Source organism: Tenrec ecaudatus, chromosome 2, assembly GCF_050624435.1.
Source record: "Tenrec ecaudatus isolate mTenEca1 chromosome 2, mTenEca1.hap1, whole genome shotgun sequence".
NCBI classification, from domain to species: domain Eukaryota; kingdom Metazoa; phylum Chordata; class Mammalia; order Afrosoricida; family Tenrecidae; genus Tenrec; species Tenrec ecaudatus.
Window position 1 is genome coordinate 39,850,589 of NC_134531.1, and position 18,492 is coordinate 39,869,080.

General features: G+C 43.5%; 1 protein-coding gene across 1 annotated transcript; it reads left to right on the forward strand.

The window, feature by feature from the left end:
* The first annotated feature begins 2,630 nt into the window (after positions 1–2,630).
* CARD6 (caspase recruitment domain family member 6) lies at positions 2,631–14,467 on the forward strand. Its single transcript, XM_075540974.1, has 3 exons — positions 2,631–3,255; positions 5,348–5,908; positions 7,748–14,467. Exons 1-3 carry the CDS (start codon positions 2,988–2,990, stop codon positions 9,934–9,936), a joined length of 3,018 nt encoding a protein of 1,005 aa, XP_075397089.1. The 5' UTR covers positions 2,631–2,987; the 3' UTR covers positions 9,937–14,467.
* The last annotated feature ends 4,025 nt before the right edge of the window (positions 14,468–18,492 follow it).

The following is an 18,492-nucleotide window of genomic DNA, read 5'->3' on the forward strand; positions in this document are numbered from 1 at the left end:
TTTTCCAATCATGATGTCCTTCTTCAGGGACTGGTCTCTCCTGGTAACATATTCACAGTATATGAGAAGAGATCTTGCCATTTTTGACTCTAAGGAGCATTCTGGAGCTACTTCTGACAAGATATTTGTTTGTTCTTCTGGCATATTCTTTGCCAGCACCATGATTCTTTGGCTTCCTCGTTCAATGTGCAACATTCACATGCACAGGAGGCAATAGAAAATATCATGTCTTGGGCAACCTAGTCCTCAAAATAACATCCTTGCTTTTCAACACTTTAAAGAGGGCGTATCCAGCAAATTTATCCAATGCAATACACTGTTTGAGATCTTGACTGATGTTTCCATAAGCATTGAGAGTAGAATCAAGCAAGATGAAGTTCTTGGCAACTTCAGCATAAATTCTTCTAAAATCGTATCCCCAGAGATAACCAATGTTATGCTTTGGGGTATCTTTTTTTCTGATATTCTTTTAAAAATATAACCCACATTCAGAATCCTTACTAATGTTCATTATCAATCATAGGGTAGTATGAAGGTAATCAAAAAGCACTGTTACAACAGAACAGAAAACTTTATTAAACCCAAATAACAAAAGGTGAGGCTATTTGCTTCTTTTCTTCTTCAGTGGTTTAGGACTAATGTTCACTATTGGATCTTTAAAAAACACACAATGTAATGGCTAACACTAACATCATACAGTAATCCAGTCACATTATGAGACTTGTACAATCATCACCACAATCAGTTTTAGAGTCTCTTCTTTCCTGTCCTCCTCAATGCCCCACTTCCCCACAACCTCCCTGCCACACCCGCAAGGAGCCATTAATCTACTTCCGATCTATATATTTACCCATCCTGGGCTTCATTCCAGAAAAAAAAAAGAAAAAAGAATAAGAAATAAAGCAGATTAAAAACCTCAATTGAAGAGAAAGCAGAAAATATTCAAACTAGGACAATTTTTTAATGGACCAGAAGAAAGCTCAAGCGATAAGGTGTTAAATTTTAATTTAACTTCATCTGCAATAATTTACTTGTATATTCTGCATGATAGTAAGGTGATTTACGTCCCTGGTCTTGTGGTCGGAGGGGATTTATCAGAGAAGTTAACCCACTTGTACTTCCCTTTCGCTTTCTTTAAACTGAAACAACTTTAAAATGAATCAAAAGGGAGATCAAATTATAAGCTTTTACACTGACCTAAGTCTGCCACAATCGACTTTACAATGCTTTCTGTCTGATAACAAGACTATTCACATTCTTCAACTATGACCAGAGGGGATTTTCCAGAGGCTTAATCCATGTGGAGACCCAACAAATGGATTTGGGCCTTCCACTGCCATCCATAGACTTCTGCAAACCAAGTGTTCACACTTTGCTCCTACTTTGTTGACATACCCTCCATCTAGGTCTATATACATCTGAAGATGGTGTTTCCATTTCTCTAAGCCTTCCCTGAACAACTCTGTGTTGATTTATACCATGACAAAAGGTCAGTTTTGTAAACAAGTAGCCAGCTAAATGAGATGTTAAATAAGTCCACTTGGGAGAAGTAGACCAACGTCATCCAAAGCTGAAAGAGGGTACAGTATCAGAACCTAAATTGTGAGATCCTGGTTACCAGAAGGCTGTGGGTGAGAGTAGGAGCTGAACATACATTTGTGAGCTCCACACAGGAAATAAGCCTCTAGTGTTTTCTCTTTCCATAACTGGTTCCCAAACAGAGTGCGTCGCAGAGATGATTATAGGAGATTAAGAAAGATGCTAAACCTGACTTGAATGGTTAAAACCTTGTCAGTTGAATCCCCCTCCAAAGTGCACATTAGTCCTGATCTGGTTTTCAACATTTTCTAGGTGTGTGTGTGTTCATATTGGAGTTGATCTCAGCGTATGTTGCCATTGGGGGGAACCCTTACATTTTTATTATATGTTTTTTCTCTTTTTCAGTATAGGAAATCCAGCATTGATTTGAATATATAGAGACAGCAAGTAGAATAAGGGTTTCTGGGGGTTCAGTGGTCTGTGTATATGTAAAGGCGAGCTGATGCCAAGGAGCTCAAGAAGGAGGTGGATGTCTTGAAACTGATTGTGGTAGCAATTATGCAAAACTGTTTTATGTGATTGAACTGTGGAACGATATGATATCTGTATTAGTTCCCAATAAAATCATTTTGGAAAAATATTTTATTTGGAATAGGTGCTTCTTGACTTGTGTTTTTAAATCCATAGATCATCTCTATGGGTGCAGATGAGTATTTTTAACAAAAATGAAACCCCCAATTTCCTTCACAATAATATATCATAGATATTGTGGCTTGTAATTACATATAGATCTTCTCCATCTTTTTAGTATTTCTTCGCATTTGTGTTTCAAAATTTATTCCATGACTCATAATTAATAGAAATTTAAAGTATGTTCAATTTTCTACTATTATAAACACCGCTGTGAAACAGATTCTGTATACCTATGGTTTGAGGTATTAGTCTGAATATTTCCTTAAGATGATGTCTCCAAGGTAGAACTGGTGGACTAAAGAACATGGATTTTTACTTTATCTATCAGTTTATTTGTTATTGCTGGATATTGCCAGATTGCCCTCCAAGAGAGTCGATTGGTTTGCATTCTTCCATTGTACAAAGCCCAGAGCAGGGGGCATTTACCCCATCCTGATGTTCAAGCTGAACCTAATCCGTCCTGATGTCCAAGCTGAACTTCCTGTAGGTGGTGATCCTGGGACTGAGTCATGATGAAACCCGGAATAAACAGAGTCCAATACACAATCTCCGGGGAGCAGGGGCCAGAGAGCAGCCCGCAGAGATTCCTCCACTGAGCTGCTTCTTATCCACACTCTCCAACATGGGCTATAGCTGACAGTTGATATCTTTGCCAGAAGGATTACGCCATGCTAAAAAAAGAAACAACAGCAACAAAACTTTGCCTATCGCAATGACTTTGCAATTCACTTCCTGGTTCACAGAAAACTGAAACAATGGCAGTTCCCTCAGAGATCATAGAAAAAGAAAGGAAAAAATTGCTTGAAATCCTCCAGCAGGATCCTGATTCGGTGTTGGACACCTTAACCTCTCGGAGGCTGATATCTGAGGATGAGTATGACGTGCTGGAGGGCGTCACAGATCCCCTGAAGAAGAGCCGAAAGCTGCTCATTTGTGTCCAGCAAAAGGGAGAGATGAGCTGTCTACACTTTCTCCAGTGTCTGCTTAGTACTTTCCCAGAGTCAGCTGCCAGTTTAAGGCATGGTAAGTTGAATTTTTTTTTTAATTCACTTTTTTAGGGCATGAGGAAACAGATTTTCATGGGTGTGGGAGGAAGGGAGAAAGAAAATAATCAATTCTTATTTTTTTTCTTTTCTGGAAGATGGTCTTTAATAACATCTGATGATGAAGGAGAAGTATCTAAATTTCAAAAACCAGGGAACAGCCTATCTGATTGAGGGGACCGATAGCTTGTTTGCACTGCACCCCACACTGCAGTTGATTTTAGGGCCAGTATGAACTACTCACTATTCCGGCAGCTGCATCCTGAACTCGGGCTGAATAGAGAGAGAATGCTGTTTGTTACTGAGGACATTGTCCAAGTTTCTTTATGAGGTTAAGTGAACTCACGGACAGCTCTGAGATCGTATGCTGCATTTGGAAAAATAGCCATTTTGAAACTAAGGGACATGATTTTAGCACACATACTCAGTGGATCGGTAACTTCATTTCCTCTGTGACAAGAATGCTAGCAGAACTTTAGTTTTCTGGGGCAATTCAAATGCTGATCCTTAAATAGCCAAAGAAAAGAAACAGCTCTCCCAGAAAGGACTGTTGGCAATTCTGCATATTACCACTAGAGGGTGACCCTGCTCCTTTCCCAGGAAGCTGACAAGGCTCAGGACGAGCTGAAGAGAACATGTTAGATAGGGCGTCCATAAAAAGGAGAATCTTGATGGACATTGACATAGAACAAGACTTACTTGTTTAGAAAAATAGATTTTTATTATTTCTAAGACCATCTATTCCAAAATAGAATTTTGGGCATCCTGATGAGAAAATGAGGCCAACGTGCATTGGCGATGTTCACATCACTCGGTTTGAATTGGTGGGGGCCACAGTAATCCCACAGGAAAAACTGCTCATAGGGTTCAGCGTTTCAGAGTTTACTTAGTCACCTTTGGTGGTTGCTGGGGAAGCCCTCAAAGGAGCCCTGGTGGCACGCAGTGGCTACTCTTCTGCCTGAAGACCACGTGCTGCTCCACGTGTCAAAAGAGGCTTTCTACTCCGGTGAAGAGTTACAGTCTCAGAAATCGAGAAGTCGTCCTCCCCTGTGCGTTACCTAGGGTCACTATCAGTCAGAATTAACTCGACTGCGGAGACTTGAGATGGAAGCCCCAAAGTTGCCCTGGTGGTGTAGTGGGTTACGTGTTAGGCTGCTAACTGTAAGGTTGGCAGTTTGAAACCACCAACTGCTCATGGGAGAAATATGAAGCTTTCTACTCCCATAACCATTTACAGTTTCAGAAACCCACAGGAATAGCAGTTCTGTGCTGTCCCCATTGGGTTGCTATGAGTCGGAACCATCTTGACAGCATTGAGTTTTTTGTTTGTTTGTTTGTTTTGTTAGTTCAAGGATCGTTTGTTGGCCTTTAGGAGTGTTTTCCAGTCCAGTCTGTTGGGACATCACGCCCTGGCCCCAAAGTCCACTTTCAGCATTCCCTGGGGACCTTGCCGCTCCATTCCCTTGCTGTTCCGCTGCACTCCCCCAGTGTTTTGCCTCGGTGTGGTGGGATCAGGTCAGGTGCAATTCCCACACTGTGTCTCTGGTGCTGTCCCCTGAATTGCCCTTAGTCACTGAGGGGCATCGTTTCTCATAGTGGGGCCAGCCAGGTTGTTCTCTCTGTGGACTGGCTGCTCTACTCAGGAACATCATCCTCACAGCCTGGTGGGCCAGGCTGTGCTCTACTCTCTCCTCCTGCCCCTTCATCTGCTCCCGAGTGCTCTGATCAGATATGTCCATCTCCCGGAGCTGCAGAGTCAATGTCGTCCTTTGGAACAAATTCTTCTCGGGGGAGGGGCAGGAATCCACTTAATTTTTGGTGCTGGGGAGCAGTGAGTTTTTTATGAAAGACCCAAACTAGTAAGCAAAGCAGGGTGTGACCTGATCTTGTTTAGTGGGCAAAATAAAAGTCTGGCAGCTGACTTTGGTGCTATGTGAGTTATGTGGGAGGAGATGCAGATGCCCATCCTCCAGTGAAGTGAAAAGGAGGGATGAGCCTGGGGACTGCAGCTATTACATTGTTCGGTTTGTTCGGGAAAGGGAAATATGCTAAACCAATCTTGTCCCTTTCAGATTTTTTACAACGTGAGACTCTGGAACTGCCTCAGTCTACGAGGATAAGCAAAAATTCAGAAGATGCTTTTTTCTGTGGGAAGAAACCACCTGGGGACCCTCAGATCACAGTGTCCTTCAAAGAGAAAGGACAGTTGGATTTGGAAGCCTCGGAGTCTTGCGGGGACAAGAGCATTAGTGAGGGTGAAATGGCTTTGCCCCCAAGGGAGAAAAATGAGAAGGAACCTGACATACCAAGACATTCATTCTCATATACCCATGAAGGTGTCGAATGTGAAATTCCATCAACTCTTGCATGTTTCAGGAATGAACAGAGCTATGTGATACCAGATGATTCATTATACTTGGGAAAAGAGGACTATCTAAGATCTTTTGGAGACCCTGAAGACGTAGATCCCGCTGTCGAAGAGGAGGACGATGACACCTCAGAGCACATGGGAGCTGATGGCGAAGGGAACTCTGAGTATTCCGACACCACGGCGTTCTCTGATGATGAGCAGAGTCACGAGGAGGCAGAAGCTGCCATGTTATTGGAAGAAGAGGAGGAGAGACGTATGGAAGGTACGAGAATGATGCCAACATTCAATGTGTCTGTGTATCCCATCTGAAGAAGTCCGTATGTGTAGTCTTTGTTTGTGTTGTTGAAAAAGGTATTTACAATGAGCAAGTCGTTGGTCTTGTCAAATTCTATCATGTAATCTCCAGCTTCATTTCTGTCACCAAGACCATATTTTCCAATGACTGTTGCTTCCTCCTTGTTCTCCATGTTTGCATTCTGATCGCCAGTAATCATCAATGTAGCGTGAAATCAGGTTTGGTTCATTTCAGACTGAAGGCACTTGTGGAATTCTTCAGTGTCGTCACTGGTTTTCGTGGTTGGGGCATACATTTGTATAATATTTGTATTGACTGCGTGTCCTTGAAGGCAGATGTATAACCGTATCACAAACAGCATTGTGCTTCACACATAGATTTTGAATTTTGACACCAAATGCAAAGCCATTCTTTTTGATTGTATCATCCCCAGCATAATTAATCATATGATTTTCTGATTCAAAATACCAGTCCATTGCAGCTCGCTAATGCTTAGAATCTCAATCGTATATGTTCCATTTCAGTTTTCATGACTTCTGGTTTCCCTAGAGTCATGCTTTGTACAAACCAACCTCTTGATTACTAGTTGACTTTTGCAGGGGTTTCTATGGAGTTTGAGTGGTGTCCTATGAGCAAATGAAGACCTTGAAGGGTTTACTTCCACAGGCTTGAACCCATTCAGGTCATCGCGAATGACGTTCATGAATGCTGTGCTTGAGATCCCCCCCAGCTCATCAGGCCTCTGTCGTGAGCGCTCAATGACTCTACGTTGAGAAAGCAGCTCTTCTCAGCCATATTTCAAGGGTCTTCCAACCTCAGGCACTCTGTCGGACAATGTTCTGCTTTCCTTCATTAAGCCGTCCGGACCTGACAGTGTTTCTATGCTATGCATAAGGTTTTAAGTTTCCAATTTTTCTCAGTGGGCCGCTGAGTTCTCCTTCAAGCCTATTCTTCGTCTGGAAGCTCCACTGAACTATGTTCACTTGGGTGACCCTGCTGGCATTTCAAATACCTCCATCACAGCAACACAAAGTCACCACAGTCAGACAAACTCATCAACACGTGGTGGATAAAAAGACTAGCAAGCAAACAAAACAAGGGGAACAATCCAGCTTCATTTCTGTAATCATAATTCTAGATCCAACATACGGCTACAGGATGGATTCTGATTCATAGTGACCCTGTAGGACTGAGTAGAACTGCCCCGGTGGGTTTCGGAGGCTTCAAATCTTTGTGGGGATGGAACGCCTCCTCTTTCTCCCGTGGCACAGTTGGTGAGTTTGAGTTGCGGACCTTCTTTTTAGCAGCCTGACTTGTAACCTATTCCATCTCTAGAACACCTTAATGACCATCATTTTTACCAAAGCAAACTTACTGCCAGCAGGTCATTCTAGTGTATAGCGACTCTATAGGACAGAGTTGAATACCATGCAATGGTTAAAATTAAATAGATAGGCTTAGAAAAATATTCTAGAAGTACTGTGTAATGAAAAAGAGGTATAAGAATCATTTAGTATGTCATTTGTTAAAATAAAATAATATCCACTAAACAAAACCAAATATTCTTGTATATGCATGCAAACATATGTACTTGAGCAGAAAAAGGGTGAGAATGAGTCATACCATGTTGACATAGCTCCTCGAAGTGATGGATTGGCAGGGAGAGGAAAGTTCTGGTACTTTCTCTTTATTTGCTTGTCTTGTTTTTCTGCAATGAGAAGGTCAGTTACTTAGCTCATGTTAAATGTCTTTGAGGAAAGCTTATACTCCAAACATGGTATTCACTGAGTGTCTTTTCTCCAACAGAGAGAAAAAAGGTGTTTACAGACGTCCTGTCGTGTCTGCGCATGGATAGGAGCAGAAAGCTTCTGCCAGAATTTGTCAAACAGTTCTCTTTAGACCGCAGGTCTAAGTGGACGCCTGAGACTCCAGGAGACCTGGCTTGGAATTTCCTGATGAAAGTTCAAGCACTTGATGTGACGGCCCGAGATTCCATTCTCCAGCACAGAGTTCCGGGTGAGGGCAGCAAACGCGAGTTAGTGACTGAAATGGAGAATTTGGAACTTAGGGACATCCAAACCCTCAATCCCCTGGATGTTCTTTGTGCCACCATGTTGTGCTCAGAGAGCCCTTTGCAACTCGAAGTCATGGCAAACATGTACCAGTGCCAGTTTGCCCTTCCCTTGCTGCTACCAGATGCTGAAAACAACAGAAGCGTCCTGATGCTGGGGGCAATGGCGGGCATTGTGACGAGAGGCCTAGCTGAGGATACAGAGAGCGTTCTGACTCGCATTAAGATGCCTGTGGTCTCTTTTGTTCGGTTGCAAAGCTGCAGCTTCTCCAAGTCCAGGATCCTCAATGCCCTGCTCAGCCCAGCCCCGATGAAACCACGCCAAATCTTCCTGCATCGGGAGTCACCGGGCCCAGTGCTTCCCCGGCAAATCTCCGATGGCTTGGTGGAGATAACTTGGCATTTTCCTGATGAAGATGGACTAAAAGGAAGCCACCGCTTCTTCCGAAAGCCTGTGGCCGTGGCCAACCTTCGTGGGAACCTGGAGCGATGTTGGATACAGTTTAGTTTTCTGATGGAAGTTTCCTCGGCGGTGTTTTTTTGCACCGACTACCTGGGGGAAAAGGAGTGGAGCTTGCTAAGATATTTAGGAAAAGCTGCCATGGAGAGGTGCTACTTTGTCCTCAGTTCCCAGGCCAGGGAGAACGAAGAGGCTCTTGTTTTTCAGAGGATCTTGGAACTGAAGCCCTCACAGCTACTGTTTTTAGAAGGGGAGGGACCTGGAGACGGAGGGCAGGCCGTGGAGTACCTTCACGCTGCTCTGCAGGAAGCGATGTGCTCCTCCCTTAGATGTGTGTCTGTGGAGGACATGGGCTTCTTGGCCAGGGAGCTGGGGATCCAGGTGGACAAAGACTACGAGAGCACTCAAGGCATTGACGTTCCCCCCGGTGAACACTTGACTGGAATAGCTGAAAGTCAGGGACAACAAAGTCATGGTCAGCCCCAAACCCCAGCTCAGGGGCCTGCAAGACAGCCTGGGGTTATCTGTGGGCTCAGCCAGAATTCTCAGGATACCTACTCCACTCCAGTCTTCATGCCTCCTCCAAAAATGTCCTCGTCTTTACCACCCAGAAGTGGAGGTAAATTTAACCAGGTTTCCTTGAGACCCCCTTGCTTTATGGGCTCCCATTTTTGGCCCAGGCAGAGATGTAAGTGGTTCCATCCTACAGGCTTTCTTAATACACAGGCCCACAGTCGAGGAAGGGGTTTTGGTGTTCAATGCTTCCAACCCCCGAGATTTTATTCCAGTGAAAGATTCATGAATAGTCCCCCCACTGCTCAGCCATGCCATTGGAATGGAATGCCTGGGAGACCACCAAGACCTATTTTTCAGCACAAGCGAGCCCAGCCTGAAAGAATGAAAACCATGGGAGCGTTAGGAAGAGCCGGGGCAGTGGTCTCCCAGGTAGATCACATCCATTCCTCAGGCCCACAGCCAGCGAGAGGGGTTGGAAGGCCACACCCTAGGCCAACCTGTGCTCAGGGAGCACAGCTAGCTGCAGCAACTGGACAACGCATGCAAACAATATCTCGTATTAAAGAACCTCATCATCAAACCTCTCAACCAGTAGGAACCATACAAAAGCCCATAAGACCGGCTTCTCAGCAAGGAGCCCAGCAGAAGACACAGACTAGGCCTTCCAATCCAGCTTTGCAAACACAACCCCATCCCGTGTTCCATAGCAAGCCTTCCCCCAGCTCTTGGCCCCAATCCAATCAGCCCAAGCACTCCCAGGCCAAACCCTCCCAGGCTGTGTATTGTCAATCCAAAGCCACTCACCCCCAACCCTCTCAGACGAAATCCTCTATGCCCAAACCCAGTCAGCCCACACGCCCCCAAGCTAAGTCTCACCAGCCCAGACCTCCGCAACCCAAGTCGTCCCAGACCAAGGCATGCTGCTCAAGAGTGGGTTCCAAAAGGTAGGGAAGCATGTAACACTGAAGACCTATGAGATGTAGCTTTTACTCAGGCCACTTCTAGCATGTAGGGACCTACAAAGTTTCAGTGATGCTAGAAGACTACTGTCCTTATCATGACACAGACAAAAGGGATGCACTGAGCATATCTCCTCAGGGGTATGTGAGGGGACAATATGGAGAAATGAAGACTAGGACACAGCAGTAAACAGAGTAGTTCGATCTGACTTTGCATACCAGGGAGGACGTCAGTCCAATTCGTTTTCCATCGATAATAACCACTCATTTTGTTTCATGGCATGTATTGCACACAGTGTAATCGCACTCTCTCCACTCCCTCCCTAGGTTTCCCATTTCCATGTGGCCTTTCCTTCCTCCTTGCTTTGTGAACTTTGTCTTGGGGGGAGGGGCTGCTGCCCTTTTGATCTTGTATGGTTGATTGGTCTCTCTGGTGTTAAATGCTCACCTTTTTACTCTCTCTGCCACCGAGTCGATTCTGTCTCATGGAGACTCTGTAGGACAGGGTCGAGCTGCTGCTGTGGGTTTCTGAGACTGTGATGTTTACAGGAGTAAAAAGCTTCATCTTTCTCTTGTAGAACAGCCGATGGTTTTGAACTACTGACTTTGCAGTTAGCAACCTAAGTAGTAGCCCACGATGCCTCTAAGGCACCCTGTGAAGCGTAAAGGCCTGTCTTAGTTTGGTTGCAAGTTGAGCTAGGGGGTGACTTTAGTTTTAGATTTGAAAGATGACAAAGGGCCATAGTCTTGAGGTTCTGCCAGTCTCTGTCAGAACAGTAAGCTTCATAACCAGTGATTCAGTCCCTCAAGATATTTGGCTATGGTTAAGAAAATTTCCTAACTTTGTTCTCTGTACATTCCATTGTGTTTATGGGTATGTTAGCAGCAACTATAGATATGTATGTAGAAGCGCTTTCTGTCACACCTCATAACTTCATTACATATTCATGATGAGAGCCCTATTTTCCTTCCTACAATCGTTCAGCTGTGTATTTATTGTTATTTCAGATTGTGCGCCTAAATAGTACTTGCCTCTGTTCTCCTGTACTCCTCTGCTTGGAGGAGCATGGATTTACAGCCTCTCATTGTAGAGTGAGGAATGTTGGGATGATGAAAATGGTGAAGTGGCTTCTAAGACAAATTGGCCAAACTAATCAGAAAGTCTTGGAAATCCTATGGAGTAGTTCTACTCTGGGTTATCATAAGTTGTAACTATCCACAATAGTAAAAGCTACAGAGTGACCATAGGATAAGACTGAAAGGTTTTGGGTCAAACATCAGCCAGCTAAATAGGTAATCCTATTTATTTGGGGGAAATTAAATAAACTCTCGGGGCATTTTTGTTGTTGTTGGGTACTGTGGTAGTTACATACTCTGTTGTCAATTTGAGCCTTAAGAGTGAAGGGGTGGAGTTTAGTCTGTCAATCAGGGCGGAGCTTGATGACCTCAGTTGGAGGTGCCAAGGCAATAAATAACCTGCTGGAGGCGGGACACAGGCTCACTCCCTGTGAGACATCACTGACAATGAGCCTGGTGGAGCTACGCTGATGCTGGAGGAGCCACCTGGAGACCCCTGCCAGTGCTGAGATGCTTCCACTGCCACTGGATCCACAAGACTTCCCACCCACTGGCCTGCGATCTTCCTGCATTTGGTGTCATTGCATGTGCTTCATGAGTCTGAAGAGGAATTTATAAACTGGTATCAGACATATGGGCTAATATTGGACTTATGGACTGGGCTGGGATGTTTTCTCAATATTTAATTGATCTTGTATATAAATCTCTTTCATATACACATATGAGTGTCTCTGGATTTATTTCTGTCGTCTATCCAGACTCACACAGGTAACCAGTGAGTAGGTTTTGACTCACAGCAGCCCCATGTATGACAGAACAGCAAACTGCTCTGTCCTGTATCATCCTCAAAGCGAGTGGGGAAGATATTGAAGAATTCCACCAACTGCTTCAATCTTAGATTGATCAAACAGGCAATCATGATGCACCGATAATCATCGGGATCAGAATGCAAACGTTGGAAACAAAGAGGAAGGAACCATAGTTGGAATCTTGGAACAATAATTTGCTGAGATAGAATTCTCTTACTTAAAAAAATGAAAGGAAAACCAATAAAATAAATTCATTTTCATTCAAGCCTTTGTAATACTTCAGTAGTTTGGTATAATAGTTGGATTTTGGGTCAAGTTTGCTGGGGCAGTGTTCTCTCGGTGATTTGCCAGTCGATCTCTAGTAATCTCCACAAAGTGATGTGACATCATGTAATCAACTCCATGATGGGAACAGCTGTGTGAGTCCAGCAGTTGTAGGAGGATGAGGATGCAGGGCGACTCTCTGGCTCAGGTCTCATCTCAATACAATTGCCTGGCGGGTTCTTCCAGAGTGAGGTCTGTTTCATATATAAGCAGATACTGTGGAAAAGCTTGTCTGATTTTGCTGGATTCTGGACCCTGGGTTTGTTAACCTCTGGTTCTTTGGACTTGAGTCAATGGCCTGTCATATGCCTGCCATCCGATCTATTGACCTTAGATTCATTCATCTCTCTAGTCACAAACTTGATTCACGCACTTCAGCAGCCTATGTTGTTCCTGCTGAACCTGAGCTCATCAGCACTTGAAGTTACATGCATCAGAAGTTCCCAACTTAATATCAGACCTAGGAACTTGAAACCAGACTGGACTGACCTACTTCTACAACTGTCTCAGCCATTTTTCCTGTATATATACACAAATTTATTTCCATATTTACATACATAAGCATCACTGTTTTTGCTTCTCTAGAGAACTCAGTCTAACATATTTGCCTTATTAGTTGCTGTTGCTGTTAAGTGCCTTTGGATTGTGTGGTAGTTGGATGATTTTATGTCAACCTGACACTTGGTTAGGGGGTGAGCCAAACCTGTCAATCAATTGTTAGCTTGATGACACCTTCTTGGGGACGTGGTTTTTTACATGAGAGTCAAGGACTCTGGGAACCGCCTCTCTCTGTGTTGTTCTGCCTTCCTGCCTGCTGGAACTCTGCCTGCCTCGAGGGATGACCCTGTGTGGACCCCTTGACACCGAGGGCTCCTGGTGCCCTGCCATGTTTCCAGTCAAACTGGATCCATGTTACTCTACACCAGTGGTTCTCAACCTCCCTCATGCCACGACCCTTTCATACAGCTCCTCATGTTGTGCTGACCCCTTCAACCATCAAATGATTTTCTTTCTTTCTTTTTGGAATACTTTTATTGGGGGCTCTTACATGTCTAATCACAATCCATGCATTTATCCAGTGTGTCAAACACATTTGCACATATGCTGCCATCATCATTTTAATTGTTTTTTAAAATACTTTTATTGAGAGCTCTTATATCTCTTATCACAATGCATACATTCCTCCATAATCATTTTCAAAGCATTCTCTTTCCACTTAGTCCCCTGATATCAGTTCCTCATTTCTTCCCCCTCCTTCCTCCACCCTCTCTCCCTCAAAAACTCTTGATAAGTTATTATTTGATAAATTATTATTTCCATATCTTACATCGTCCTCTGTCATCCCTCACCCACTTTTCCATTATTTGTACCCCTGGGAGGGGGTTCTAGGTTGATCCTTGTGATCGATTCTCCCTTTTCCCTCCACCCTCCCCTAATCCTCCTGGTATCTCTACTTTCATTGTTGGCCCTGAGGGGTTGTGTTAGTCTGGGTAGACTAGAGAAACAAATCCATGGCCACACATATGTGTATAAGGGGGAGGTTTATATACAAGAGCAACTGAACATTGAGAAAACATACCAGTCCAGTCCAGATCAAGTCCATAAGTCCAAGATTAGCCCATATGTCTGACAGTAATCCATAAAGTCCTCTTCAGACTCATGAAACACATGCAATAATGCCGAATGCAGGATGATCACAGTCCAGTGGGTAGAAAGTCTTTGGGTCCAGTGGTGTTGTAAGCATCTCAGCCCTGGCAGGGGTCTTTCTCTCTGTGGCTTCTCCAGCTTCAGAGGTCTGGTTGCATGCATGTAGCTTGTCTTCTGCAATGTCTCCCAGGAAGTAGCAGAGAGAGAGAGAGAGAGAGAGAGAGAGAGAGAGAGAGAGAGAGAGAGAGAGAGGTGTCTTCTGCTTCCAAGGGAAGTACCAGAATTCTCAGGAGAAGGCCATGCCCACACATGTCTCATTGGCTATTTCCAGATTGACAGCCTAGACTCCACCCTACACTCTTAATCCTTAAATTGACACCAGATTAGGTAACTACCACAGGGGTTTATCAATCCTGACGCAGCCCTGGGTGCTGGAGCAGCTGTGTGGAGACCCCTGTCAGCGCTGAGTTGCCTACACACTCACTGATTCAGCTTTCCTCCTGCAATCGACATTATTGCGTTTGTTTTGTGAGTGTGAGGAGGACTTTGTAGATTGATGTCAGACATATGGGCTAATATTGGACTTATGGGCTTGGGCTGAACTAGATTTGGATGTTTAATGTACAATTACCCTTTATAAAAACTCTCTCTTATATACATATGAGTTTCTGTGGATTTGTTTCTCTAGTATACCCAGACTAACACAATGGGTTTCTGGCAAGTGCAAATGGGGTGTCAGGTAGATTTGGAAAGTTCGATGAGATTTCGTTTGCAAGCATGTGCAACTGTTCTTTCACAGAAATTATCATCACATTCATTTTGTCTGATTCAATGTCATGTTCCTCAAAGAAAGCTGATAAGGTAGGCAACATGTACATTTTATTTTCATCCAATTTTTTTTCTGCCAAAGCCGAAGTTTCATTTGGAATGATCAGGTGCTTGCAGACAAATTGAGGCATGTTGCATTTTGTCCTTGCAGTGATAAATTTAACTTACTCAAGATGGCAAAGATGTCAACCAAGTAAGCTATTTTCTGCAATTCACTTTTATCGCTGAAAAGTGCTTTGAACTGCGGTCTTGCTTTCTGATTAAAAAGCATATATTGAGTTCATCATGAAGCTCAAAAACACGTTTTAAAACTTTTCCTCTCAACAACTATCTCATTTCAGTGTGAAATAGCAGAGCATTATTTGGTGCATCCAATTCTTTGCACAGTTGAGTTATGAAAACAGTCAACTGCTTAAAGTGCTCACCTTTACAAAATTGACGGAATTTATGATGATTTTAATTACGTTTTGTAACTCCTGTGGCAGTGTCTTTGTTGCTAATATTTGCCCATGAATCATACAGTGAGTTCTGATGACTTTTGGTAACTCATTCAGTACCAAACGGTGAAATCCAGATCGACATCCTAGCATAGCTGGAGCACCATCTGTGCAAACAACCACAAACCTTTTCCCAAGAGATCTTATGCTCTTTCAGAAATGAACCAACTGTGTCGAATGCGTCACGTGCAGTAATTGTTGTTTCAAGAAGTTTTAAAAAAAGAAACTCATCTTTGAAGCTGCCATCATTAATGTACCTTACGTAAAAGAGTAGTTGTGAACAGTTTGTGTCTGTAGATTCATCAAGTTGGATGCTAAAAATTGGAAGTGGAGCAGATTTAATTTCCTGGATTACCTGATCAAGAATATCAGCAGACATGTCATCTATTTTGCTGACAGTGTTGTTAGATAAGGAAATTACACTCCATTTCATAACAAATTCATCTCTGATCATAACTCGAACAATTTCTTTGGCCACTCACAACAGTAAATCCTCAGCAGTGGTGTGAGGTTTCATAGCTCTGGTGATTCTGAGTGCCACCAAATGTGAAGCTTCAACGGCTGCTATGTTTTGTTTGTGGTACTTGCCACCAGTGTCAAGTCTGGCTTTCTTGATTCCATCAGCTTTGCATCTAAAATAGTTGGTATCCTGGTCAGCAAAGCTCGGATGCTTGCTATCAAAATGGCATTTTTGTTTGTTCGGCTTCATAGATTCAGCCAAAAGAACTTCACAACAATTAACACATTGCGGTTTCGCAATTCCTGCTGCAATTATTGTGTAAAATCATAGTGTAAAAAATCCTCACTATATTTTCTTTTCTTAACATTCTTCACACGTTGGTTTGCTAATGAAAATGATATATAACAATAGCTTTAATAACACAAAAGATGATACATGGCATAGTTCAGTCACTACAGTTCATTAGTTTCCTATGAGTTACCATTCTGTTTTTTTTACATACCTGTTACTATCACAAGGGGGCAGTAGTCACACCAACCACTGCTGAATATAAAAAGACTGATCACCATCCAGATTCAGTCCCCATGATATATATATACATACATATATTTGCAGTAGTTGATGATTTTACAGTCCATGATTTTACATATACCCAGTAATTATAATTCATGAAGTGTCATTTTACCTCCAATACTGCTGCTTTCAACATAGTAGCTGCTTTTAACGGAGTAGCTACTTTCAACACAGCAACTGGTTTCTACACAGTAGCTGCTCTCTACACATGTGTGACTGGTCCGCATAAGTACATTATGGCACCAACCCTGTCACATACACCTGTATTTGTATAGGGTGTATATAATGGGGTTAGCAGGATGATGTCATCAAGCTGGGTACTCATATGTAGGCGTATCTGCATGTGGGTGGACCCGCCTAGCGACAGAGAGAGGAGCGGTGTCTCAGTTCCTAAGATAAGCAGAAATTTGTTTCCGCAGTCTTAGTGACCCCTGTGAAAGGGTCATTTGACCCCCAGAGAGGTTGCGACTCATAGGTTGAGAACCGCTGCTGTACACTCACTGAACTGTGAGTTTCCTGCTTCCTGATCCATCATTCTGTATCATGGCATGTGACTGTATGAGTCTGAAGATGGACTTAGGGACTAGCATTGAACTGATGGACTTGAGTCGAATGGGTTGGGATGCCTTCTTAATATATAATCACTTCTTAATTTAAAGCTCCTTCTTATACATATATGACTGTTACTAGATTTGTTTCTCTAGACAACCCGGTAAAAAACAAAACAAAACACTGCCCAATCTGGTTGTTGTGTTTGAGCCATTGATCCAGCCAATATCAATCCATCTTGTTGAGAATCTTCCTCTTTTTCATTAACCTTAACAGTCTCAAGTGTTATGGATTAAATTGTGTCCCCCCAGATATATGTCTACCTACTTACGCATTCTCTTGCTACCCAAGACCTCACTTGCATGTCTATTTTGCCATAATACATCTCAGAGTAATGATTCATTCTGGGGTGCTCTGCTTCTTTCTTCCATCTACCTGTACATCTTTGGCATAGAGTGGCTGCCTTTGGATTTCCCCTGGGAATACACCTTTCACCATCCCCACCTGACATGCTTTTCAGGTTGGAAATAGGATGGAAGTGTCAGAAACTAAGAGAAAGATCAGTCATTGTGTTTGCATTCCAATGCCTCTTCATTTTCTGCCCATATTTAAAACTATGCAAATATTATTCATAGAGCCAGCTGCTGGAGTGCACAGACTCATTCTTGCTTCTGGAAGGAACATATTCTGAGGAATTCAGCTGGCTGACAGCTCCCAGCTGTGGGACTGTGGGGTTCCCCCGCAGTGTTCATGCTCCCTGCAGCCACGGTCCGGGCATGGGCTGGCGGTGGGGAGGTGCAGAGCTGAGCCACTCCTGCCCATGTGGAACCCCTCTACAAGGACATGTTTGTCCAGTGGGTCCTGCTGGCCTGACTGCGCTGTTTTCAGAGCAGCACTGTGGTCTGAGGATTTTTTCCCCTCCACAGCGCTCCCTACTCTCCCTTCCTTCACAGGTGTCAGACCTGAATGGCCTCCCCATTCCTTCTGCTTTCAATGCTCCACAGATTTAGTTTTTAATTTAACCTTTAATTCCATAATAGCACCTGCTTCCTGGAGGGCTTCAAGTGACTCAAGTCTTCCCCCCACCTTTTAAAAAAGTTCCTTCTCTTTCCCTTTTCCTTTTTTCCCCAAACCTCTGAGAAGTGTTTATGGTCCATTTCCCCTCATTGGCTGAGATGTTACTGGAAGGCCTTCCCATCCCCAAAGACTGCTGGGTGGATTCAAATGAACAACCTTTCTCTTAGCAGCAGGGCTAAGGAATCTCCCCATTTCACGTTCTTTCATTTTTTAAAGCTATTTCTTTTGACTGAGGAGTGGGGGTTACATTTCACACCCTTACGTCTGCATTCAACAGTTCAAACCACTCATCAATCACCACCCCCCTCCAGCTCCACTGTGTCCATTCCATCCCCTACCCTGATTGCCCTCCCCCCTCTTGTGGATCTCCATCCTCTGTCACCCAAGTGAACACCTGTCACCCTCTAGTCCACTGCTTTATCTTTTCTCCCACCCCCTCCCTTTCCACCCTTGTGACCCCAGTCTGTTCCCATTAGTGTGAAAGGCGTTGACTTAAAAAAAAAAAAGCTCATTTATAACAGTGGTCTCATACAATATAATTATTCTTTAAACATTTTTTGCTTTTACATTTTCTTTCTTCCCTTTTGATTCGCTACTTTCATTTAGCATAATGTCTCTGGGTCTTTCCATACTATGAGGTGGTTCATGGTTCCACCCTAGTGTGAAGTGATGAATAGTATTCCATTGTGCTTAAGTACCAACGT